This window comes from Pan troglodytes, chromosome 7 (assembly GCF_028858775.2).
Source record: "Pan troglodytes isolate AG18354 chromosome 7, NHGRI_mPanTro3-v2.0_pri, whole genome shotgun sequence".
In the NCBI taxonomy this organism is placed as follows: Eukaryota; Metazoa; Chordata; class Mammalia; order Primates; family Hominidae; genus Pan; species Pan troglodytes.
Window position 1 is genome coordinate 56,319,092 of NC_072405.2, and position 25,916 is coordinate 56,345,007.

The following is a 25,916-nucleotide window of genomic DNA, read 5'->3' on the forward strand; positions in this document are numbered from 1 at the left end:
ATCAGTGTTAAGTGTTTTTTGTTTGGTTTCCAAATCAAATATTCTTATTCAGCAAGAATCACAAGTTAAAGTTCGAGCCCCAGTGATGATTCAGATGTGCAGTTCCTTCGTTGTGTAATGACCATTTAACATCTAGTGTAACTTTATGAATGTTTTCTGAATGCTGTACACAGCATGTTTCTTCTTACTGCATTCTCGTGAGCAATGATGAACTTTTTAAGCACACAGCTTTGAGACTGGAACCACATACACAACCTGTAACAATCAACTTTTGTTTTTTTTTTTTTTTGAGACTGAGTTTTGCTCTTGTTGCCTAGGCTGGAGTGCAATGGCATGATCTTGGCTCACCGCAACCTCCGCCTCCTGGGTTCAAGCGATTCTCCTGCTTCAGCCTCCCGAGTAGCTGGGATTACAGGCATGCGCCACCACGCCTGGCTAATTTTGTACTTTTAGTGCAGACGGGGTTTCTCCATGTTGGTCAGGCTGGTCTCGAACTCCCGACCTCAGGTGATCCACCCGCCTCGGCCTCCTAAAGTGCTGGAATTACAGGCGTGAGCTGCCACACCTGGCTGTAACAATCAACTTTTATTGATATGAAAAGTAGTCATTAAAAAACAGGGTTTCCCACAATGTAGGTGATCCATTTAATGAATGTAGCCCGAATTATCAGGACTCAAGCAAGAATTATAGCTAATTAGTTGTTACAGAAAACAATATATTATCAACTTACTCCAAAGTGGGCTTACTTTGGTCATTTTTGTGCAAAAATATTTACTAGATCATGTGCACCAGATTTTTCACACACACGATTACTTATTTTTCTTTACAGATGAAATTTGGTTCAATAGGTGTCATTTGTTGAGAAGATAAATTTGTTATTTTTAAAAATAGACATGGGATCTCATTATGTTGCCCACGTTGGTCTTTAACTCCTGGGCTCAAGGAGTTCAAGCCTTGGCCTCCCAACATGCTTGGATCACAAGTGTACGCCATTGTGCCTGGCCATAAATGTTTATTTTAAATGCCATAATGCATTTAACCCGCATTTATCAGAACAAACTAGGCAAGTAATATAATAAACTATTTTGTAAGATGAATATTTTGCTCTTGAAACTGCATAAAAGAGATACACACTACTTTTGGAAAAAAACTTTATTAAACACTCAAGAGTATACTTCTCAAAATCACAGAAGAGCCTCCAAATACAAGTGTTAGAAGGAAAAAAAAAAAAAAAACAAAAAGCTAAAAGCCAATCAGAAACAGTCTGGGTGTGCAGAGGACTGGTGGGGGGGACAGGGACTGCACATGGGAAGGAGCCACTTTTGTATTCCATAATTTCATCTTGTTGTGCTAGAATGCATGCTTTTTTTCCTCCAAATGAGGAATTCATTTCAAATAGGAATTTCTTTTATTCTCGTGGAACTGAAATGCTTAGTACTATCCCTAACAACAACCATGGGATTTTTGAAGTTATCCCAAATTTGCAATGCAAAGCACTTTTATGTATCTTCCAGTTGTAGATTGGAATAGCAAAAGTGAATGCTATGACCAAAATTTTTGCCCTCCTAAATAAAGACGTTTCCTTCTAGAGAGCAAATCTATCATAAAATGTCAAAACTAGAAGAGAATAAAATGAAAGGAAAAAACCTAGAAAAATATCCTAAAATATCAAATGCAGTCATTTCTAAATATAAGCCATAATTATAGCTTTACCTATTGTTCTTATTGTTCCTATGCTGCTTCTACAATGTTACATCAACTATACTTAGCTTTACTCTCCCAAAATCTTGGTGATGAAGCCTTCTGAGTGTGCTTTCCAATGTGCCAGAACCAGAAGGGCATTCCAAGGCTTCCCCACATTTCCTCCGTTTACGGAGACAGCTGTTTCACTAACTTGCAGCACTTGTAAATGCTTTGAAAGCTGATCACATATTATATTCTTGACTTAATACTTTGGTAAGCCTGGATATATATCTTTCTATAAACCTCACCTAATCTTTGATGTTACTATAACCTTATCTTTGATTTAACCCATACACATTTACTCATCATAATCTTGATTTAAACTCATGCTACGAAACTGTAGCACAAAAGACATTTCTCTTTAGTGTTTCAGGAAAATCAACTCATGGAATGCTGCCAACCAAAGTATAGTAGATTCTTTAAACAATGTAATGCTTTCTATCTGCAGACTCCCACAGACCTCACATCCAGGGCTCCCATCCTTCCCAGGTTCTGCCAAGGATGTTGGGGTCTGTTGCCTGGTCCATCAGGCACTTCACTTGAGTCTCTTCTGAAAGCCCACTCTCTGGTTCTCGGGCACGAATGTTGTGATCTTTGCTTCCTCGTGCCACAGCCACATAGTCTCTGAAGGCAGGGGCCTTCTCATGACCCAGGAGTAGCTCATCACTGGAAAAAAAACAAACACAGAAAACACAAAGCATGTGTCATTGTCCTTTGTTGCCTGCATCCCTAGTGATCCTATCCAAACACATTCCCCATGTCATCACTCACAGAGTATTTTCTGTGGCTTATAACCTTGAAGTCAAAGACTGGATTTGTAGGAAAACAGAACATGAATTATGCTGCTCAAGATTTTGTGTGAATGTATGCCTTCACTTCTCCTGAGTGAATTCCTAGGATTCACCTAGGAGTGGCATTGATGGGTCCAATGGTAACTCTATGTTTAACTTTGTGAAGAACTGCCACTTTCCCACAGCAGCTGCACCTTTTCCCACTCCCACCAGCAGAGTATGAGGAGTCCACCTTCTCTACATCCTCAACACTTGTTAGATTCCTTTTTTTTTAAAATTAAAAAAAGAGAAAGTTTTAAAAATTTTTGGTAGAGACAGGGTCTTGCTATGTTGCCCAGGCTAGACTTGAACTCCCGGGCTCTAGTTATCCTCCTGCCTTGGCCTCCCAAAGTGCTGGGATTACAGGTGTGAGCCACTGCATTAGCCCCATTTTAAAATTATAGCCATCTGGCAAGGCATGGTGGCTCGCCTGAGGTCAGGAGTTCAAGACCAGCCTGGCCAACATGGCGAAACCCCATTTCTACTAAAAATACAAAAATTACCAGGCGTGGTAGCATGCACCTATAATTCCAGCTACTCAGGAGGCTCGGACAGGAGGATCGCTTGAACCCAGAAGGTGGGGGTTGCAGTGAGTCCATATCGTGCCATTGCACTCCAGCCTGGGTGACAGAGCAAGACTTTGTCTCAAAAATAAATAAATAAATAAATTAATTAATTAATAGCCATCCTAGCAGGTGTGAGGTAGTATCTCACTTGGATTTCCCTGATGACTAGTGACGTTGAGCATTTTTTCATGCCGCTTATTGGCCATTTGTATATTTTCATTAGAGAAATGTCAGTTCAAGTCTTTTGACCTTTTTTTTTTTTTTTTTTTTTTTTGAGACAGGGTCTTGCTCTGTCACCCAGGCCGGAGTGCAATGGCGTGATCTCGGCTCACTGCAACCTCTGCCTCCTGGGTTCAAGTGATTCTCCTGCCTCAGCCTCCCTAGTAGCTGGGATTACAGGTGTGAGCCACTGCGCCCAGCCCTGACCATTTTTAATTGGGTTATCTATCTACCTATTATTAGGCAATAAGAGTTTTTTTAATGTATTCTAGATACAAGTCCCATATCAGATACATGACTTGCAAATATTTTATCCCATTTGGAAGGCTGAAACACTTTCTTGATAGCACTCTGTGAAGCACAAAATTGTTTAATTTTGATGAAGTCCAATGTATATATTTGTTTCTTGCTTGTGCTTTCAGTGTCATACCTAAAAAATGGCAAGTATCACAACAAAATCCAAGGTCAGGATGATTTACTCCTATTCCTTTTTTTTTTTTTTTTTCTGAGGCAGAGTCTCACTTTGTCGCCTAGGCTGGAGTACAGTGGTGCCATCTTGGCTCACTGCAACCTCCGCCTCCCCAGGTTCAAGTCATTCTCCTCCCTCAGCCTCCCTAGCAGCTGGGATTACAGGTGCGCACCACCATGCCCAGCTAATTTTTGTATTTTTAGTAGAGATGGGGTTTCACCTTGATGGCCAGGGTGGTCTCAAACTCCTGACCTCAAGTGATCCACTAGCCTTGGCCTCCCAAAGTGTTGAGGCGTGAGCCACCACGCCCAGCTGATTTACTCCTATTTCTAAGTGTTTTATAGTTTTGACTCTTACACTTAGCTCTTTGATCCATTCTGAATTAATTTTTCCACATGGTGTGAAACAAGGACCTAACTTCATTCTTTTGCCAGCGCTATTTGTTGGAAAGGTCACTGAATGGTCTTGGCACCCTTGTCAAAAATAAGTTGACAATAGATTGCCACTATTACTTAATTCTAAAGTCCAACTTTTTTCATTCCTATGAATCATCTCCATAAATTTCTATTTGCTTTAGACCTCAACAAGAGAAAACTTTAAGGCTAATCTAAAAGCCAACCCAAATTGAATTCTCATCTAACAAGCCCACACCGTGCTTTTCATACCTAGGTACTATATTCATCAGGGTCAAACGCCCTAAAAAGGACAAAAGCAAATTTAAAACCTAAGTCTCCTCATGCATGTAACAATATTCTGGCAACTGTCTAAGAGTGCACCTTCTGTTTCTCCAATTGGCGCCACTGTTCCAGGGACTGAGTGTAAACCTGAAGACAGTGCAGGGGTCACATACGTCAGAGTTGCAGGCCTTGCCCTGGCTTTGGGGAAGTCAGCCTCTCTAAGCCCTGCTTTCCTCCTCAATGAAAGCAGAGAAGTCATGCTAACAGAGTATCAAGAGCTCAGCACTTTGTACATATGTTGGCTCCTCGAGAAACAGTAGCATGTTGGTAGTCCGTTAGTTTTTTCCACATATAAAAATCTTACCAAGTAATGACTGCTGGATTGGCACCTGCTAACTTTCTCTTAGCGTAACATATTTTCTGTCGGGGGTACCAATTTTTTTCAGCAACATTTATTTCTTGAATCCATGACCCTCCTTTTTTCAGCATTTTCTGTTCAAAATTCTAGAAGAAAAGAACATGATTTTCCCGGCTGATCATAATGGTATATACAATCATGCCCAAACAGATTAAATCTAGTAATGATCTTAAAGTAAACAAACATCTATAACCAGGAGCAGCCTTGCTTTCTACAGCTACAAAGCTGTTCATACAGACTCCATGGCACACACATCACGAGACGAGGGGCCTCAGCAGTCCCCTTATTTCTCCAAATAAAGGTTTTGCCTGTTAACTTTTTTTTTTTTTGAGGCAGAGTTTCACTCTTGTCGCCCAGGCTGGAGTGCAGTGGCGTGATCTCGGCTCACTGCAACCTCTGCCTCCTGGTTTCAAGCCATTCTCCTGCCTCAGCCTCCCAAGGAGCTGGGATTACAGGTGTGTGTTACCACGCCCAGCTAATTTCTGTATTTTTAGTAGAGACAGGGTTTTACCATGTTGCCCAGGCTGGTCTCCAACTCCTGACCTCAGGTGATCCTCCCGTCTCTGCCTCCCAAAGTTTTGGGATTATAGGTGTGAGCCACTAGGCCCGGCCTCTTAACTGGTTTTCAAGCAGACAATCCTAAATACTAACTTTGAGAAATGCTGTACAAAATAATGTAAATATTTTCATCAACATGACTCAATGCACTTCCATCATACACGAGAGATACCAGCTTGATCACGGGGACACTGTCACAAAAGTGAAAAGTGCACATGAAACAAAACCTACTTTCCAATCAAAGGAGGGCTCCTTGACAAACACATCCATGGTGTTGGTGAGCAGGCCAGGGTCTGAGCGGAAGGCCCGGAGTGCATGTACCATGATGCTGTACATAAGGCCCGTTTCTTTCATTGGTAACATCAGATTGATAAACTGGCGAGTTAGCCGAAAAGGCATCAACTCAGGGACTGGCAGAAACTAAACAAGAAAAAAGGCAAGGAGCAGAATATGTAAGCCAGAACTCTCAAAGTACCGAGCACAAATGGCAGCATCCTCACATAGTTACTGTTCACATTTAGTAAAAATACAGACTCTGCTTCCCTTGAAATCAGCTACACAGATGTGAGTTCCTATGCTCGAGAGTAACCACCTCGGCTTGAGTTATCCCTCAGTGCAAAACCCACGTGCACAGGATACAGGGCCGCAGAGATTGAGAAGGATGATCCAAAACATTCAGAGGTTAACCAGAGAAAAGATCTGTATCACATTTTTGACCAGACATTTTTATTATGGGACTTCCTAAAACTTTCTTAGAGTCTTCCTTTGATCTGCGAACACATTTGATTACCGGCTCTGATGATATCACTGATCACCATGACTTCTGTGACCTGACTGAATGAGGCTGAACTAAGTGATTATCCCTTTCTGCATTCAATGACCATGACAAAACGAATCTAACTAATATGTTGTTTTTCCTTAAAAACTGTCTATTTCTGGAGGGTGTTGAAAGTCCTATGATGACTCTCGCCTTGCCCAGGATCACGAGAGCACAGCAAGTGCACCTGTGTAGCGGATCCAAACGCATGCCCAAAGTCGATCCCGATCACGCCGCCAGTCTCCATGGCCACCATAAAGTTGTTCAGATGTCTGTCTCCAATCCCGAGGATCCAGTGGCTGATGCATATCAGAGCGTGAGAGCTGGCGAAGTGGGAGCGGAGCGCCAGGAAAGCCTCAGGGCTTGTACTCATCCTCACGAAGGCCCGCCTACAAAAGAGACACAGCTGTGCGGCTGCTGTGATCCCACTAAGGGTGAGGGCAGAAGGGTACTTACTTTAAGAGATCAGCAGGCACTTTACTTTCTCGTTTTCTAAAAGACGTGACTGTTTCAGTACGATTAGCGCCCCTATGATTTAATAATAGAAACATCTAATTAGAAAAAGTTTCTCTGACTTAAAATTTAAATTTTAAAACTTTTTGTTTATATTGAGACTCAAATATCGAATAATCTTGATGATCTCTCTGAGGCAAAGCTAAGAATCAAAAGAAAACATGCAATTTGCAGAAGAATGAACTAACTAATACAAAGAAAAATCAAAACCAAACTTACTTATACATTAGCATGTAAGCTCCAACATCATGTTTTCCTGACATTTTTGTCAGCCAATCTTTATATTCACACGGCGGTGCCTTGGGATCACTAATGAGTGAGAAAAGGGGAATTGGAATTAGGAAGATTTTAGCATTATGTGATTTCAAAGGCAAAGATCACCAAGAATTCATTGAAAAATAGCAAAGAGGCAGGAAAAAATAATATGACTTTTAACCATATTCAATATTAACACTGAACCCACATTACTCTGGATCTTGAATTTCAATATACCATTATTCATTCTTAATTACTCCTAAAGAAATCCAAGCTATTGCCTATGAAAAATTCAGGTACAAAACCATCAGATCCAACAAATTTCCCACTGACATAGAGAGGAATAAGATGAACTAAACATAACTGTTTATTAACCAGGCATGCCATTCTGAAACTTTGACCTAGAAAGAACCATAGCAAGAGGGCGACAGCACCACAGGCGGCTGCTGGAAGCCTCAGGCCATGTCACTACCATAGCCAAAAAGCCCGCACAGTTTTGCTAAAGATGGATTATGTCTGTTTTTATCTTTATTTAGACCACTTCCACATCTTTTTCTTTTGTTTTTTTGAGATGGGAGTCTAGCTCTGTCGCCAGGCTGGAGTGCAGTGGTGCGATCTTGGCCCACTGCAACCTCTGCCTCATGGATTCAAGTGATTCTCCTGCTTCAGCTTCCTGAGTAGCTGGGATTACAGGCAAATGCCACCACGCTCAGCTAATTTCTGTATTTTTAGTAGAGACGGGGTTTCACCATGTTGGCCAGGCTGGTCTCGAATGCCTGACCTTGTGATCCGCCCGCCTCGGCCTCCCAAAGTGCTGGGATTACAGGTGTGAGCCACCACGCCCGGCCTCTTTTTCTTTTGTTTTGTTTTGTCTTTTTTTTTTCTTTTGAGACAAAGTCTTACTCTGTCGCCCAGGCTGGAGTGCATTGGTGCAATCTCGGCTTGCTACAACCTCTACCTCCTGGGTTCAAGCAATTCTCATGCCTCAGCCTCCTAAGTGGCTGGGATTACAGGCGCCCGCCACTACACCCAGCTAATTTTTCTATTTTCAGTAGAGACAGGGTTTTGGCATGTTGACCAGACTGGTCTCGAATTCCTGACCTCAGGCGATCCGCCCACCTTGGCCTCCCAAAGTGCTGGGATTACAGGCGTGAGCTACTGCGCCCAGCCAGTGCCACATCTTTCTTTATATTTCCAATAGGTAGATATACACACAATCCATAGTAAGTATGAGAAAATATTTTTTCTTTTTTCTTCCAATAAGGCTTCTGCACTCCTATGAGAAAGTATTTTCTTAAATGACAATGGATGCTTAAGTGAACTTGAAAAGCTGTTTTCAGTGTTTCCTAGGAAAAAGGCAGTACCTGGGCAGTGGGAAACAATGTGATACACGTATGTTTAAGTACTTTTGTGTGGAAAGCTTTAACAAGTTTTCCCGATAAAATCTAAAGACAGAACAGTTTCACGTGTGACTTAGCAATTCAATCACTTCAGGTGAAATCTTTTCTGAGTTGCTATTAAAGTTAGCTTTAAAAGTAGTCCACTCCATCTTAAAATTCTCTCCTCCTAGTTTAAACTGAGATGAAAATTCTTAGGTTATAAAACTGTAGGCCGGGCGCAGTGGCTCAGGCCTGTAATCCCAGTACTTTAGGAGGCCAATGGGGGCGGATCACGAGGTCAAGAGATCAAGATCATCCTGGCCAACATGGTGAAATCCCATCCCTACTAAAAATACAAAAATTAGCTGGGCATGGTGGTGCACGCCTGTAATCTCAGCTGCTCGGAAGGCTGAGGCAGGAGAATTGCTGGAACCTGGGAAGCGGAGACCACAGTGAGCCGAGATCATGCCACTGCACTCCAGCCTGGTGATAGAGAGAGACTCTGTCTCAAAAAAACAAAACACTGTAACATGCTGAATTAAGAAAAAAAACAGCAAGGATTTAAATAATGGGTATTGGAAGTGCCCTGTAAAAAGGCAGTTGGAAATTATTTTCATAATTCCATTATGTAAGGTGCTTTCAACTCTCCTGGTACCTATGTTAACCCTGTGTGGTTCCACGCTACATTCCATCCCACAAATGCAGGCAGGTACCACGGGAAAGGCGACACCTGCTTGGCACCTGCATTGTCAGGCAGAGCCTCAGTGCCAGGGCCAGATCTGCAATTTGTGAGACTCCAGGAAGCGTGCTCATCAGTTGCCCTGTCTTCCAGGGAAAGTAGAAACAATTCTAAGCAAAGGACTCAAATGTCTGGAACTAAAAGTTGGTGAACACTGCCCTGTAGAGTAATTATCACCTGGGAATATGAGTTTGATAAGAATATGTTTGATATTTTCAGAAATCTTTCCTGACTGAAGGGAACACTGCTCCTATTTAAAAACTTTTAAAAAAGAATCAGAGAACATCAAAGAGAAAGAAGCCCTGAAGCTGTTCCTTTATCCTACAGCTTGTCACCCAAACCTGTCAACTTTGGTTGTCAAAATCTGTCAACCCTCAAAATGTTTCTCATGTTGTCCTTATTTTTCTTTACAAAAACAAAAAGGAAATAAAAAAAACCTTGTGGTTAAAATGTACATGTTAATTGTAGAAAACTTGGAAAATAGAGAAAAGGATACAGAAAAATAAAAAAGCATCCATATCATGACCTAGAATTACTAGTAATCCCAGCTACCCCACTTTACAGGCTAAGTGACACAGGACAGGTTACTTGACCTTTCTGGGCCTCAGCTTCCTCATCTGTATAGCAGTGATAATAATACTTACCTTGCAGGTTGTTGGTGAGAAGTAAATTGGTTCATACACGTTAAAAATTGAGAACAGTACCTAGCCCACAGAAAATGTTTTACTACATGTTATCTGATAATTTTATTATTATTTATTTCCTTCAACAATTTTTCTTCCCCCCACCCAAAGTTAATAAATATTTTGTATTACGGTAAAATATCTGCAACTACTGGTTAGCAGCCAGCACTCCATTTGGTTTATTGACCCAGCCAGCAGACTGCGGGGCAGGCAGTGTGGGCTCTCGAGCGCGCCTGTCACGGCCCCGACCTGCCACTGGAGAAGTGAGGGGAGGCGACTGCTGGGGGAGCAGGGCGTGTGGCCGCCCTTACCTCAGGTAAGCCGCCTTCTCCTCTTGGGACATGGTGTTCAAAAGAAGGTCCTTCAAGGTAACAGTATTTTCAAGCCACTCAATTAATCCTAACCTGAAAGGGAGAATAAAAGGTTAACGAGTAAACCCAAACTGCTCTTTCTTCACTAAAAAAACAGTCCCGTGGACGCCAAGCAATATGCAGCAGCCTACTGGCTGGGAGCAGCCTGGCAGTTACCTGGAGGTCATGGGCACAACGCTATAGGTCCTCAGCTGCAGGGCCCTCTGGCTGCAGGCGGAGTCTTGGGCCAGGATCCCATTCATGACCTGGAAGAGCTGCTCCACGCGCTGGTCCTGCCGCAGGTCCTCGCCACCCTTCACCAGGAAAGGGTGTTCCCTCTCGTCGTGGCCACGGATGATGATGCGCTTGGGCCTTCGCAGAGACGCCATGACTGTCACCTTCAAAAATCAGAATGTCATCTCAGGGCACAGGCTAGCCACGTGTCAAACTCAGAGGGAAAAGCCAGAGTGGCTGTGAGCATTCCTCCACAGGGCCGCCCTCTGAAGACAGTGCCAAAGAGCAGAGCGCCCAGGCCAGCAACGAATTTCTGCTACCTGATTGTGCCTGACTGCTGTGCCCGCAGAAATGTTGTATTCCTGATTATAAATACTTGCTTATGAATGTGGATACCTTTAGCAAGCAGCAACAGCCAACATGCAAACTTTCTACAGTAGTAAGCTAATGCTACACATATTTTATAGTGGATACTCACACACAGCTTACTCTTTGAGTTTATGATATCTTAAATAGAACTGTTGTTCAAACACTGGAGACATAATATATTAAGAAACCCAGGGCCGGGAGCAGTGGCTTACGCCTGTAATCCCAGCACTTTGGGAGGATGGGGCAGGTAGATCACTTGAGCTCAGGAGTTCGAGACCAGTCTGGCCAACATGGTTAAACCTTGTCTCTACTAAAAATACAAAAATTAGCCAGGCATGGTGGCGCACACCTGTATCCCAGCTACTAGGGAGGCTGAGACATGGAGAATCGCCTGAACCCAGGGTGTGGAGGTTGCAACGAGCTGAGAATGCGCCACTGCACTCCAGCCTGGCTGACAGAATGAGACTCTTGTCTCAAAAAGAAAAAAGAAAAAAAAAAAAAAGCCCGGGCATAGTGGCTCACACCTGTAATCCCAGCACTTTGCGGAGGCGGAGGTGGATGGATCATGAGGTCAGGAGTTCAAGACCAGCCTAGCCAACATGGTGAAACCCTGTCTCTACTAAAAATTCAAAAAACAGAGCTGGGCATGATGGCGTGCGCCTGTAATCCCAGCTACTCGGGAGGCTGAGGCAGGAGAATCATTTGAACCCGGGAGGCAGAGGTTGCAGTGAGCAGAGACCGTCCCATTGCACTCCAGCCCAGGCAACAGGGCAAGACTCCGTCTCAAAAAAAAAAAAGAGGAATTCAGTAAATATGCTAAACTTGATATATCTGTGATCAACATGGGCCGTTGTCTCATATACTAAAGGCAAACAGATCATTGTCATCTGAAGAACGTTCATCAGGACAGGGACTGGGTCACACACCCTCACACCTACCCGCTCATCAAACCCGGCGATTCGCACGTGGTACTCTGGCAATGGCTTTCCCCTACCGTCATACTGACCTAAAACAAACCAGAACCTTGCTTAGGAACAGCTTGTTAGACAACCGCCTGTATTTTAAAACATGCCTCTTGATCTACTTTTTAAAAAGCCAATCTAACATGATAAAACCTTTTACTGAAAAGTTTTCACTTAAAGGGAACTGACTTTAAAAAAAATGTTATTTCTCGGCCGGGCACAGTGGCTCACGCCTGTAATCCCAGCACTTTGGGAGGCCAAGGCGAGCAGATCATGAGGTCAGGAGACAGAGACCATCCTGGCTTACATGGTGAAACCCCGTCTCTACTAAAAATACAAAAAATTGGCCGGGTGTGGTGGTGGGCGCCTATAGTCCCAGCTACTCGGGAGGCTGAGGCAGGAGAATGGCGTGAACTCAGGAGGCAGAGCTTGCAGTGAGCCGAGACTGCGCCACTGCACTCCAGCCTGGGTGACACAGCAAGACTCCATCGCAAAAAAAAAAAAAAAAAAGTTATTTCTCATTTTGACTGATTATGGAAGTTAGCACTCTATTCTAATAGCATGGACAAATCCTAAGTAGAAAAAATGATGCATTGACTAGAACACTGCATATTCTCAAGGCCAATCAAGCTGCACATGACAAGGCTGACATTTAAATGTTTTTCTTGAAATGAACCATATGCAACTGCATAGTCATTATTAATAACAAAGAAAAGTGTTTCTCCAAATATGTTTTTTCTTATACCCACTGAAATGAGAATATGAACAACCAGATTAAAACTTTTTTTCCTCTGGCAAATTCGGGGTGAGGAAAATGGAATGTACACAGGTTTCCTCTGAAAAAGTCACGCCTTGAAATCTGGCCAATTTGCTGTGCATCTCTATCCTTAATATTATGATCTTTTTTCCTGCAGGTCAGTGACTTATCATTAACTTGTCACTTTTTTTTTTTTAAAAAAACTTGTCACTTTAAATGGAACTGTGTACACATCCCAGGAAGTAATCTGCCTCTATACCTGTATTATATTTCTGAAGAAAAGTTATTCAGGAGCATAGCATGAATACATTCAGAGGAAATCTATGATTGCTGTTTACCATTATTACCAAATGAAAATCTGAACTTTTGTCAGAATCAGAAATATAAGAACTATAATCTCATTAAACATTTAGTAATGTGTGCTCATTCATAATTACGGATTTTCCTAATGATGAAAAATTCGGTGAATTTTAAAATTCTTTAAAAAAAGAAATAACTGTCAATATCCCAGTATCACTATTCCAGAAACCACGAGTTCTTATTACAGTGCTGTGCTCCTGACAGTACAGTTTTGTCACCCCTGGAGGTTAACTCACCGGGAATCTCCAGCTCATTTCTCAGGAACTCCACTTTGAAGTCGCTCATCCAGGGTGAACATTCTTTCAGATTCCCAGGGGGCTTTGAGTCTTTGTTCATTTTTAAAAGTAGCATGTTGGTAATGTCGTTGAAGTCACTGAGCTTCATTCTCAGTAGTTTAGAACCTCCTTTCCCAAAATGTTTATCAAATTCTTTTCCAAAAGTCTGAAATTAGTAAGAATTTACTATAAAGACTGATGTTTAGTTTGGACTTTGGAAAAGGCTCTAAGCTTATAAGTGTAATGAATGGAGTGCTCAATGGTATATGTTTCTTCTCTGCTTTTAAGATGTATAGTTTTGGTTGGGCATGGTGGCTCATGCCTGTAATCCCAGCACTTTGGGAGTCCAAGGTAGTAGGATTACTTGAGCCAAGGAGTTTGAGACCAACCCGGGCAACATAGCAAGACCCCATCTCTACAAAAAATAAAAACATTAGCTGGGTGTGATGGCACATGCCTGTAGTTCCATCTACTCAGGAGGCTGAAGTGGGAGGATCGCTATTGAGCCCAGGAGTCTGAAGTGACAGTGAACTATGATGATGCCACTGCACTCCAGCCTGGGTATCTGAGTGAGACCTTGTCTCTAAAAAAAAAAAAAAAATTATAGTTTTGCTTTCCTTGAATATTTCAATACTCTAAAACATCCAGTCTGCCTTTTGTTTCTTGTGTTCCATTATAAGTGACATGGTTAATGCCTGTAATCCCAGCACTTTGGGAGGCCGAGGCAGGTGGATCACTTGAGCTCAGGAGTTCGAGACGAGCCTGGCCAACATTGTGAAACCCTGTACCACTTAAAATACAAAAAATTAGTCGGGTGTGGTGGCTCATGCCTGTAATCCCAGCTACTCGGGAGGCTGAGGCAGGAGAATCACTTGAACCCGGGAGGCGGAGGTTGCAGTGAGCTGAGATCGCGCCACTGCACTCCAGCCTGGGTGATAGAGTGAGACTCCGCCTCAAATAAATAAATAAATGACATGGTTGACCAGGCGCGGTGGCTCATGCCTGTAATCCCAGCACTTTGGGAGGCTGAGGTGGGTGGATCACGAGGTCAGGAGCTCAAGACCAGCCTGGCCAATATGGTGAAACCCCATCTCTACTAAAAATAAAAAAAATTAGCCAAGCACGGTGGCACTCGCCTGTAGTCCCAGCTACTCAGGAGGCGGAGGCAGAATAATTGCTTGAATCCGGGAGGCGGAGGTTGCAGTGAGCCGAGATCATGCCACCGCACTCCAGCCTGGGCGACAGATCGAGACTCAGTCTCAAAAACAAAAAACAAAAACATGGTTAGTAGTGACTTTTAGTTATAAATCCTAATAAGGGCTTTAAAAACTTGGCGAAGTCATTTAACCTCTGTGCACTCATTGTCTAGTTAGTGGTCTACATCATTATGATGACACAAATAACTAGGAACAAAGTTAAAAACAACAAAATAAAGGAAGTAGTTCAATAGAAATAAATGGCTCATAATTTCTGATACCAGCTGAAGAGAAAAATTTAAGAATGCTACTTTCTTTATTAAGAGTCTTTCAAGCTATTATTTTGGGTAATAAACCAGAAAAAATATTATTAATCTTTTTTTTTTTTTTTTTTGAGACACAGTCTTGCTCTGTCACCCAGGCTAGAGTGCGGTGGTGCGATCTCGGCTCACTGCAACCTCTGCCTCCTGGGTTCAAGTGATTCTCTTGCCTCACCCTCCTGAGTAGCTGGGACTACAGGTGCACACCACCGTGCCTGGCTAATTTTTGTATTTTTAGTAAAGATGGGTTTCACCATGTTGGCCAGACTGGTCTCGAACTCCTGACCCAGTGATCCGCCCGCCTCGCCCTCCCAAAGTGCTGGGATTACAGGTGTGAGCCACCATGCCCAGCAGATATGTTTATTTCTAAAAGCAATTATTATAAGTACTCTACCTTAGAATATAGTAATTATCTGTTTGCATTAGCTTCTACTCAGATATTTACTTGAATTATAAATCTGATATCAAATAAAAAATAAATCTCAAGAGCATTACTAGCAGTTATTCAACAGTTGTCAAGATTTACCTGATCATCTCTAATTAGAAATGTTTTTACCAAATTTGTAACTAATGTCACAACATAAATCTGGTGTAAATCAAACGTGCTCTATTTTAAGACAATCCACTATAGGAAAATTGACATATATAAAACAGATTTCTTCTTTGATCTGTAAGTGGATGAAAAATGTAGAAAACAATTTTCAATTCTTAGAAAGATTAGCTATTTCCAAACATAATCAGCATCATCCTATCTGAAAGACATAATGCCCTTAAGGATCCTCTAAAGTGATATTTGAGGCACTTTGCTTTGGTAGATTATTCTTTGAACGAATGCAAGTTATTTTTGATTTGGTACAAGGTGGAAAGTTCTGGATAGATTTTCTAAGGTACTAGAAATAAAACTCCAAACACATCTCCTGCCTGAAAGGAACAAAGGAGGCCTTTCTGCACCCTGCAGGCTTGGGCAGGATCAGGTGCTGCGCAGGGGTAAGAACTGTGCTCCCCATGGACAGCCCTGCAGGGAAGTCTCAGGGCTTCCAGCAACAAAGTGGCCATGAATTCCGACACAACGTGCACACTGGCTGAGGTAGCAGTGTGCTGGGGGCAGGCTAGGCTGGAGGCTATGTGGAGGCCCTGCTGCTAATGGGTATGGGTTTCTTTTTTGTGGTGATGAAAATGTACTAAAATTGATATGGTGATGATTTCATGACTCTGTGAATATATGTAAAACTACTGCGTTGTATGCTTTAAATGGATGACTTAAGGACCATGTGAATTATATAGTAACAAAGCAGTTATTTAAAAAGGATAAAGCTCTTCCTTTGCCCTATACATGGTAGAACTTGAGAACTCTGGCAACAAGAGTTCCAAGACTTATCTATGACCTTAAATTTCTTGAGGTTTAATGAATAAAAGTAATTTTGACAAAAACTAGAAAGAAAAGTCAGTATGACCCATGCTAAACAGAGAGATTGTAAAGTAAGGTGTTTTAGGTGAGAGAGGATGAACACTCGACTCTTCTGGAGATCACTGCGTGGGGAGGGTTGGGAAAGGCTCTAAAGGAAAAATGATGCTGACGCCAAGCCCAAGGGCAAGTCTCCAGATGGAGGAGGGAGAGAAGGAGCCAAGCAGGCTGCAAAGGTGTAGCAACTGGGCTGACTGCAGTCTACTTGCTCCATCATTCTCATCAAATGATGGTGTGTTTCCCTTCCAACTCCAGCACCCTCTGAAAGATCTCACACTTACCACACTTGTCCTAGGCACAGCTCTTGGTAAGCAGTTTTGTCACATAACCCCTTTGTATTTGGGGACTGGATCTGTCTTCTCCATGTATCTCCTGAGCACCCAGAACTGTGCCCCGAACTAAGTGCCTGAAAATACTTATCAGCTTATTTAACACACAAATATTTTCTTGGCCCAATATTCAAGCCATTTGAAGAATTGGAAATCCCAATCTATATGTAACTTTCAGATCTAAAAATCTGAGCATGAACAACGTGTAATGAAACTCTGAGGTTTTACCTACTGACTCACCTGCTACCAGCCGACCTAAAAATGTTATCAATGTGTCACAGAAAGCATGAGATCTAAAGCATTCAACAGACATTTTAAATGCAGAACTGTTAAATTAATGATTACATTTAATACAAATATTATTACATTTAATAATGTAACTATTGACTGTCACAACGACTCTGCTATCAAAATAGCAGGCTGTGCCAGTCCATACCTGAATAAACTTCCTTCTAAAGGCCCCCAGGCCTGGAGCCTTTGGGTCACCCAAGGCTGCATACATTCTTTCATACATTTTTTCAATGTTTTTTTTATTTACAGGGGTTTTTGCTAGTTCAGCTCTTACATCATTGCTCCAATCCTGTCAGGGGAAAAAAAAAGTAAGAAAAAAATCAAGCTAGATTGCAATTAAGTTTTACCCAACTTATATGTTTTATGTGCCAGAAGCCGTTCTATCATTACCTTAAAGAGCAGTTCAGGATTAGAGAGCTGATCTAAGGCATTAATAAAATCTTGAATCACTCCTCCTTGATCCAACTTACTTTTAATCCTATTTTAAAAAATTTACAAAGTTTAGGCAATCAAATATCTTCCAAAAATCAATATATATTTTATATACCATACATATATAAGTTATATATTATACATATATAAAATAATGTATGTTATATATAACTAAGTATAATTTATACATATCATATATATATAACCAACTACATAGTAATTTAAAATTCCACCCAATGTTAAATGAAGCAAGAAGCATCTATTCTATCAAGAGATGAGGTTCTTAAAAAAGAATTAATACTGATCCTACTCAAACTATTCCAAAAAACAAGGGAGGAGGGAATACGTCCAAACTCATTCTACAAGGCCAGTATTATCCTGATACCAAAACCAGATAAAGACATATCAAATAAAAGGAAAACTACAGGCCAATATCCCTGATGAACATTAATGCAAAAATCCTCAACTAAATACTTGCAAACCAAATTCAACAGCACATTAAAAAGATTATTCATCATGACCAAGTGGGACCTATTCTAGAGATGCAAGGATAGATCAAATCAATCAAGGATAGATCAAATACACAAATCAATTGTATCTACACAACAGAATAAAGGACAAAAACCACTGATCATTTTAACGGATGTTGAAAAAGCATTTGATAAAATTCAACATCCCTTCATGATAAAAAAAACTCTCAAACAATTAGGTATAGAAGGAACATATCTCAACACAATAAAAGCCATGTACAACACACTCACAGCTAGTGTCATACTGAACACTGAAAAACTGAAAACCTTTCTCTAAGATCTTGAACATGTTAAGGATGCCCACTGTTATTCCACATACTACTGGGAGTCTTAGCTAGAGCAAGCTGACAAGAGAAAGAAATAAAGGGTATCTATATTAGAAAGGAAGAAGTCAAATTATCCTTGCTTGCAGATGATACGATCTTATATTTGGAGGCACCTAAAGACTCCACCACAAAACCATCAGAACTGATAAATTCAGTAAAGCTGCAGATACAAAAATCAACATACAAAAATCAGTAGCATTTCTATATGCCAACAGTGAACAATCTGAAACAGAAATCATGGAAGTAATTCTATTTACAATAGCCACAAATAAAAGAAAATACTTAGGAATAAACTTCGCCAAAGAAGTGAAAGATCTCTACAATGAAAACTGTAAAACATGGATGAAAGAAATTGAAAAGGACTCAAAGAAATGCAAAGTTACTTCATGTTCATGGATGGGAAGAATCAATACTGTTAAATCTGTCCACACTACCCAAAGCAATCTACAGAGTCAACACAATCCTTATCAAAATACCAATGACATTCTTCACAGACATAGGAAAAATAATCCTAAAATTTGTATGGAACCACAAAAGACCCAGAGCAAAAAGCCAAAGCCACCCTGAGCAAAAAGAATGAAACTGGCACAATCACATTATCTAACTTCAAATTATATTACAGAGCTATAGTAACCCAAACAGCATGACACTGGCATAAACACAGACACATAAGCCAATGGAACAGAATAGAGAACCCAGAAATAAATTCACACACCTGCAGTGAATCCATTTTTTCACAAATGTGCCAAGAACATACATCAGAGAAAGGACAGTCTCCAATAAATGGTCCTGGGAAAACTGGGTATCCATATGCAGAATAATGAAACTATACCCCTATCTCTCACCACATACAAAAATCAAATCCAAATGGATTAAAGACTTAAACCTAAGATCTCAACCAATAAAACTACAAAAACAAAAACAAAAACAGGAAACTCTCCAGGACACTGGTCTGGGCACAAAGATTTCTTGAGTAATACCCCACAGGCACATGCAACCAAATTTAAAATGGACAAACAGGAGGATCACATCAAATCAAAAAGCTTCTGCACAGCAAAGGAAACAATAAAGTGAAGGGACAACCCACAGAATGGGAGAAAACATTTGCAAACTACCCATCTGACAAAGAATTAATAAGCAAAATATGGCCGGGCGCAGTGGCTCATGTCTGTAATCCCAGCACTATGGGAGGCCAAGGTGGGCAGATCATGAGGTCAGGCGTTCGAGACCAGCCTGGCCAACATGGTGAAACCCTGTCCCTACTAAAAATACAAAAATTAGCGGGGCATGGTGGCGCTTGCCTGTAATCCCAGCTACTCAGGAGGCTGAGGCAGGAGAATCGCTTGAACCCGGGAGGCGCAGGTTGCAGTGAGCAGAGATTGCGCCACTGCACTCTACCCTGGGCAACAGAGCAATACACCGCCTCAAAAACAAACAAACAAAAAACAACCAAAATACATAACAAGCTCAAACAACTCAACAGGAAAAAAAAATTCAATCTCATTTTAAAATGGGGCAAAGGATCTGAATAGACATTTCTCAAAAGAAAACATACAAATGGCAAACAGGTATATAAAAACATGCTGAACATCAATGAACATCAGAGAAATGCAAATCAAAACCACAACGAGGTATCATCTCACCCCCAGCAATAACGAATGCTGGTAAGGATGTAGAGAGAGGAACCCTTGTATACTACTGGTGGGAATGTAAACTCATACAACCACTATGAAGAACACTACGGAGATTCCTAAAAAAATTACAACTAGAAGTACCATATAATCCAGAAATCCCACTACTGGATATATACCCAAAAGAAAGGATATCAGTATGATATCTGCACTCCCATGTTTATTGCAGCACTATTCACAACGGCCAAAATTTGGAAGCAACCTAAGTGTCCATCAACAGACAAATGAATGAAGAAAATGCAGTACATACATGCAATAGAGTACTATTTAGCCATAAAAAAGAATGAGATCCTGTCACTTGAAACAACATGGATGGAACTGAAGGACATTATGTGAAATAAGTCAGGCACAGAAAAACTTCACATGTTCTTACTCATTTGTGGAAGCTAAAAATTAAAACAATTGAACTCATGGGGAGGGGAGGTGGAAAGCGGGGATGGTTAATGGGCACAAAAATATAGTTAGGAAAAACAGGATCTAGTATTTAGTGGCACAACAGGGTGACCACAGTAAAATTTTTTTTTTTTTTTTGAGACGGAGTTTTGCTCTGTCACCCAGGCTGGAGTGCAGTGGCTTGATCTCCGCTCACTGCAAGCTCCGCCTCCCGGGTTCACGCCATTCTCCTGCCTCAGCCTCCCAAGTAGCTGGGACTATAGGCGCCCGCCACCATGCCCGGCTAATTTTTTGTATTTTTAGTAGAGATGGGGTTTCACCGCATTAGCCAGGATGGTCTCGATCTCCTGACCTCCTGATCCGCCCACTTCAGCCTCCCAAAGTGCTGGGATTACAGGCATGAGCCACCGCACCCGGCCTGACTACAGTAAATTTTTATTGTACATTTAAAAATAACTAGAAGAGTATAACTGGAATGTTTATAACACAAAGAAGTGATAAATGCTTGAACTGATGGATACTCCACTTACCCTGATGTGATTGTTACACACTGTATGCCTGTATCAAAATATCCCATGTACCCCATAAACATAGACACCTACTATGTACCCATAAAAATTAAAAATTAAAATAAAAAAAGAGCTGCTCTTAGATAAAAGCAAATCTTGCAACTGATGTTGACGTTTTGACGTATATAACGCGATATATAGTTTCTGAAGTTACATTATGAAAGAAAAGGTCACTTTTTAAAAAACAGGGTCTCACTATGATGTCCAGGTTGGACTGCAGTGGCAACTCACAAGTTCAGTCATAGCTCACTGCAGCCTTGAATTCCTGTACTCAAGCAATTCTCCCACCTCAGCCTCCTAAGTAGTTGGAAGTACAGTCACGCACCACCATGCTTAGCTTATTTTTATTTTACTATTTTAGACATGCGATCTCACTATGTTGCCAAGGCTGGTCATGAACTCTTGGCCTCAAGCGATTCTTCCACCTCGGCCTCCCAAGTAGTTGGTATTATAGGCACAGACCATCATGCCCAGCAAGGTCACTTTCTTGACACACTGTCTCTCGCATCTTTTTCTCTTCTTTTATTTTTCAAGACAATAGCTGTCTGTTCAGAGAAACAGTATGGTGGGCAGGGCCTCAGTAGGGCAGGGGTGTGTTCACAGATAAGCCACCCATTAACTGCAACAGAAGCTGGGCCTCAGCCGGGCATGGTGGCTCACGCCTATAATCCTAGCACTTTGGGAGGCCAAGGTGGGCGGATCACCTGAGGTCACCTGAGGTCAGGAGTTCGAGACCAGCCTGGCCAAGGTGGCAAAACCCTGTTGCTACTAAAAATACAAAAATTAGCTGGGCATGGTGGCACACGCTTGTAATCCCAGCTACTCAGGAGGCTGAGGCAGGGAGAACTGCTTAAACCCGGGAGGTGGAGGTTGCAGCTGAGATTGCACTGCACTAGGTGACAGCACAATACTCTGTCTCAAAAAAAAAATAATAAAAAATAAAGAAATAAAAATAAAAATAAATTAATTTAAAAAAACTAAAAAAAAAAAAAAAAGATGCCAGCGCTTTTTTTCATCTTGTTGAAATCAATACATTCAAAATAATGAGGCAGATCTGCTCATAATTAAAAACAAACAAAAAACCCCAAAACCTCATGATGGAGAATGTCACTAAAACACTACACAGTTTGTGTACAAAGCATCCTTGAAATAGTTGCGCACTATTGCTCACTCATCATCGGTCTCAACTCATAAATCCGTTTAAGAGTGGACAGGATGACACTTGAGGCCATCTACTGAGTCCTAATTAAAAGGAAGAGTCGTTCTGTGTATTTTAAATTACAGGACAATTTCAGGAGCTGATTTCAAAAATCATCTCATCTAGTGTATCCCAAGCAATCATGACCATATGAGCAGAATGTTTTGTTAGCAGTGTAAGATGAAAGTATTTAAAGGAGATACATCCTATAACAAGTAACATACCCAGAATAGATATATTCAACAAAGCGACGGCTAAGATTATTCTTCAATGACAACTCTAATTAATTTGAAAACAAATGTAGTGTCCACGTGTGTGCTTTAACCACATTTTTATAACCTATAGTATTTGATCAACCTATTCCTTCTGTAATATTACCTACCTTGCCACAAACTCCTTATTCTTATGACCAGTAGAAGTATCCTTGAAGGAATAGCTTTCGCTGCTTATGATGAAGGGATAAACAATAGCCTGCGGGTAGTTATCAGTGATTTCTTCCACAGAGTGCTGAACAGCAACGGCTTGGTCTTTGTCCAGTAAGGCCACCATGTGGCTGATCCAGCTGATGAACTGCCAGCAGGGAACGGAAGAGATCTAAAACAGAGAGCTGAAACTTAATGCTGAGTAAAACATCTCACATCATCTGTTATAAAAGTAACATATGTCCAAAATAAAGAAAACTCAGAAGTATAAAAACACAAGTACAAAACAAGTCTTCCATCCCCTAGCTCTCTTCTGCTGCGGCAACCACTGGACTCTCCCAGGCACTTTCTGTGCAGGAGAACAGTCTTTTGTTGCAAGAATGGAATCACACGAGACAGCTGCTGCTGGTTGTTCTTAGACAGATGTATAGAAAAATCTTCTACTTCATTCCTCCTGGCGGCTGTGTAGTATTCCATGTTGTTTACTGCTCTATAATGAATATTTCAATTTTTTATCACAGGTAATGCTGCAGTAGACATCCCTGTACACATAACTTTATTTATTTATTTATTTTTTTGAGATGGGGTCTCGCTCTGTCACCAGGCTGGAGTGCAGTGGCATGATGCTCACTGCAACCTCCGCCTCCTGGGTTTAAGCAATCTTCCTGCCTCAGACTTCTGAGTAGCTGGGACTACAGGCGCGCCACCATGCCCAGCTAATTTTCGTATTTTTAGTAGAGATGGGGGTTTCACCATGTTGGTCAGGATGGTCTCAATCTCTTGACCTCGTGACCTGCCCACCTCGGCCTCCCAAAGTGCTGGGACTACAGGCGTGAGCCACCGTGCCTGGCCAACTCTTTTTTTTTTTTTTTTTCTTGAGACAGAGTCTCATTGTCACCCAGGCTGGAGTGCAGTGGTGTGATCTCGGCTCACTGCAAGCTCCGCCTCCCAGGTTTACGCCATTCTCCTACCTCAGCCTCCCGAGTAGCTGGGACTACAGGCGCCTGCCACCACGCCTGGCTAATTTTTTGTATTTTTAGTAGAGATGGGGTTTCACCATGTAAGCCAGGATGGTCTCGATCTCGTGACCTCGTGATTGGCCCACCTCGACCTCCCAAAGGGCTGGGATTACAGGCGTGAGCCACCGCACCCGGCCTTTTTTTTTTTTTTTTTCTTTTGAGATGGAGTCTCACTGTATCGCTCAGGCTGGAGTGCTGTGGCATGATCTCAGCTCACTGCAACCTTTGCTTTCTGGGTTTTAGCAATTCTTTCTACCTCAGCCTTCCGAGTAGCTGGGATTACAGACACTCGTTACCATACCCAGCTAATTTTTGTACTTTTAGTAGAGACAAAGTTTTGCCACGTTGGCCAGGCTGGTCTCAAACTCCTGACCTCAGGTGATCCACCTGCTTCGGCCTCCCAAAGTGCTGGGATTACAGGCATGAGCCACCGCACCTGGTCCCCTGTACACGTAACTCTTTGTGCTATATACCTGTAGGATAAATTCCTAGAACTAAAATTACAGTGTCAACTTTAAAAATTGTAATAAACATTGGTATGGAATTTTTTTTTTTTTTTATGAGACAGAGTCTCACTGTGTTGCCCAGGCTGGAGTGCAGTGGCGCCATCTCGGCTCACTGCAACCTCCGCCTCCTGGGTTCAAGTGATTCTCCTGCCTCAGCCTCCCAAGTAGCTGGGACTACAGGCATGTGCCATCATGCCCAGCTAATTTTTGTATTTTTAGTAGAGACAGGGTTCCACTGTGTTAGCCAGGATGGTCTCAATCTCCTGACCCCGTGATCCGTTCACCTCGGCCTCCCAAAGTGCTGGGATTACAGGCATGAGCCACGGTAAAGAATTTTTCAAATTTTCATTTCTGAAAGTATTAGACTGACTACTTTCTAAAGTCTTTACCAACACTGCACATAATCAACTTTTAAAATCACTGTCGAGCCGAGATCATGCCACTGCACTCCAGCCTGGGTGACAGCGAGACTCCGTCACCAAAAAAATAAAAAATAAATAAATAAATAAAAATAAAATCACTGTCAATCTGAGAAGTGAAAAACACCTAATTTAAATTTTCAACTTACATTATTAGTGAGGCTGTATGTTCCATGTTTATTTGCCTTACATCCTTTAATCACGCATGCATTTCCTCTCACCATTTTCTACTGGTCTATTGTGACCATTTATTTTGTAGATTGCCGAAGTCAGCTTTTTGTTTCTTACATGTGTTGCAAACGTTTTTCTTCATTTTTTTTTTTGTTGTTGTTGTTGTTTTTTTTGAGACAGAGTCTTGCTCTGTCGTCTAGGCTAGAGTGCAGTGGCGCCACCTCGGCTCACTGCAACCTCCACGTCCTGGGTTCAAGTGATTCTCCTGCCTCAGCCTCCCGAGTAGCTGGGTTTACAGGTGCTCGCCACCACGCCTGGCTAATTTTTGTTTCTTTAGTAGGGTTTCACCGTGTTGGCCAGGCTGGTCTCGAACTGCTGACCTCGTGATCTGCCCGCCTTGGCCTCCCAAAGTGGTGAGATTACAGGCGTGAGCCACTGCACCTGGCTTTTTATTTTTTTAACTTTGTATACGGTATTTTCTTTTTCTGTATAGAAGTCAAACTATTTTCCTTCATGGATTCTGGTTTTTGTCTCTTCATTCCAAGACCATTTAAAAAAATGTGTTCACATTTTCCTCTGATACTTTTAAGGTGTCTTTCTGAAGATAAAACCTGATGTGTCTGCAATGCTAGCGTGAGGCTTGAGTATGGGCAAGCTTCCTGAGTGCACGTGTGAGCTGAGGACAGCATGGCGTATGAGGAAGGATCAGTCCACCCAGCTCATGTAAGCTCACGAGAGAGGCTACCGGCTTCACTGCACGTGTCTACTGGGTGTTTTGACAACGTGGAGTGAATACTTCATGTCCTCACAAATTCAAATGCTGTTTTTATCATGTATAAATATTATATTATATTGGAAAAAAATAAAATCATAATGAAGTTATTTGCTCACTTATCTTGAAGAAAAACACATACATGTTGCATTTCTGAATTTACCTTAACCTGTTTAATACCTACTGAGAAAGTCTACTATTCAGAATGCAGAAAAAGGTGGAGGGAGTGGTTAGGGCCCTAAAAGTCAAACTGGGTCCCCGCAGCCCAGAGATCAACATTACTTAAAAACTCACCATGCAAAGCTAATAGAGAACGAACCATGTAACCCTTTTTGAACTATTACATTTTCAACTCAAAGCTTGGCCCTATCTTCCAGTTACACGTCTATAAAAGTCAACTACGAAGCCTTTCAGAGGCCCTACACTTTGCAAATGAAGTCAGTGGAACCCTCCTGCACACAGACAGAGCCCAAAGGACAGGAGTGCAGCTGGCAGTGCAGCCCTTGGTGGGGCCAAGGGGCAGGTCACGTGGAAGGGTGCGGGTTCCTCCCATGTCCATACGCTAACCCCTCACTCATGCTCCCAGACCCTCTGGACACCGTGCTGCTGGCAGATGCTGTGCTCCTGGGAGGTGGGATGCAAGCTGAACCTTGCTCACTCCCTCTGGGCTAAATGACAGGTGAGCACTGGGCAC

General features: G+C 41.9%; 1 protein-coding gene across 5 annotated transcripts in view; it reads right to left on the reverse strand.

The window, feature by feature from the left end:
• Positions 1-1,137: 1,137 nt before the first annotated feature.
• The window catches only part of PRKDC (protein kinase, DNA-activated, catalytic subunit), a 186,403-nt gene continuing 161,624 nt past the window's right edge, over positions 1,138-25,916 (reverse strand). For 2 of the 5 annotated variants that reach the window (XM_001147162.8, XM_016959451.4), the window contains exons 74-86: positions 22,296-22,507; positions 17,165-17,252; positions 16,920-17,063; positions 13,135-13,339; positions 11,758-11,825; positions 10,394-10,614; positions 10,178-10,270; positions 7,030-7,119; positions 6,754-6,825; positions 6,485-6,686; positions 5,712-5,900; positions 4,869-5,008; positions 1,138-2,409 (exon numbers count right to left, since the gene is read on the reverse strand). In XM_001147162.8, the coding sequence (XP_001147162.5) occupies positions 2,205-2,409; positions 4,869-5,008; positions 5,712-5,900; positions 6,485-6,686; positions 6,754-6,825; positions 7,030-7,119; positions 10,178-10,270; positions 10,394-10,614; positions 11,758-11,825; positions 13,135-13,339; positions 16,920-17,063; positions 17,165-17,252; positions 22,296-22,507 (1,929 nt within the window). In that variant the 3' untranslated portion in view covers positions 1,138-2,204. Of the gene's footprint in view, positions 2,410-4,868; positions 5,009-5,711; positions 5,901-6,484; positions 6,687-6,753; positions 6,826-7,029; positions 7,120-10,177; positions 10,271-10,393; positions 10,615-11,757; positions 11,826-13,134; positions 13,340-16,919; positions 17,064-17,164; positions 17,253-22,295; positions 22,508-25,916 lie in introns of those variants that run through there. The other 3 variants (XM_519750.9, XM_016959452.4, XR_010159536.1) reach the window with 2 other exon arrangements.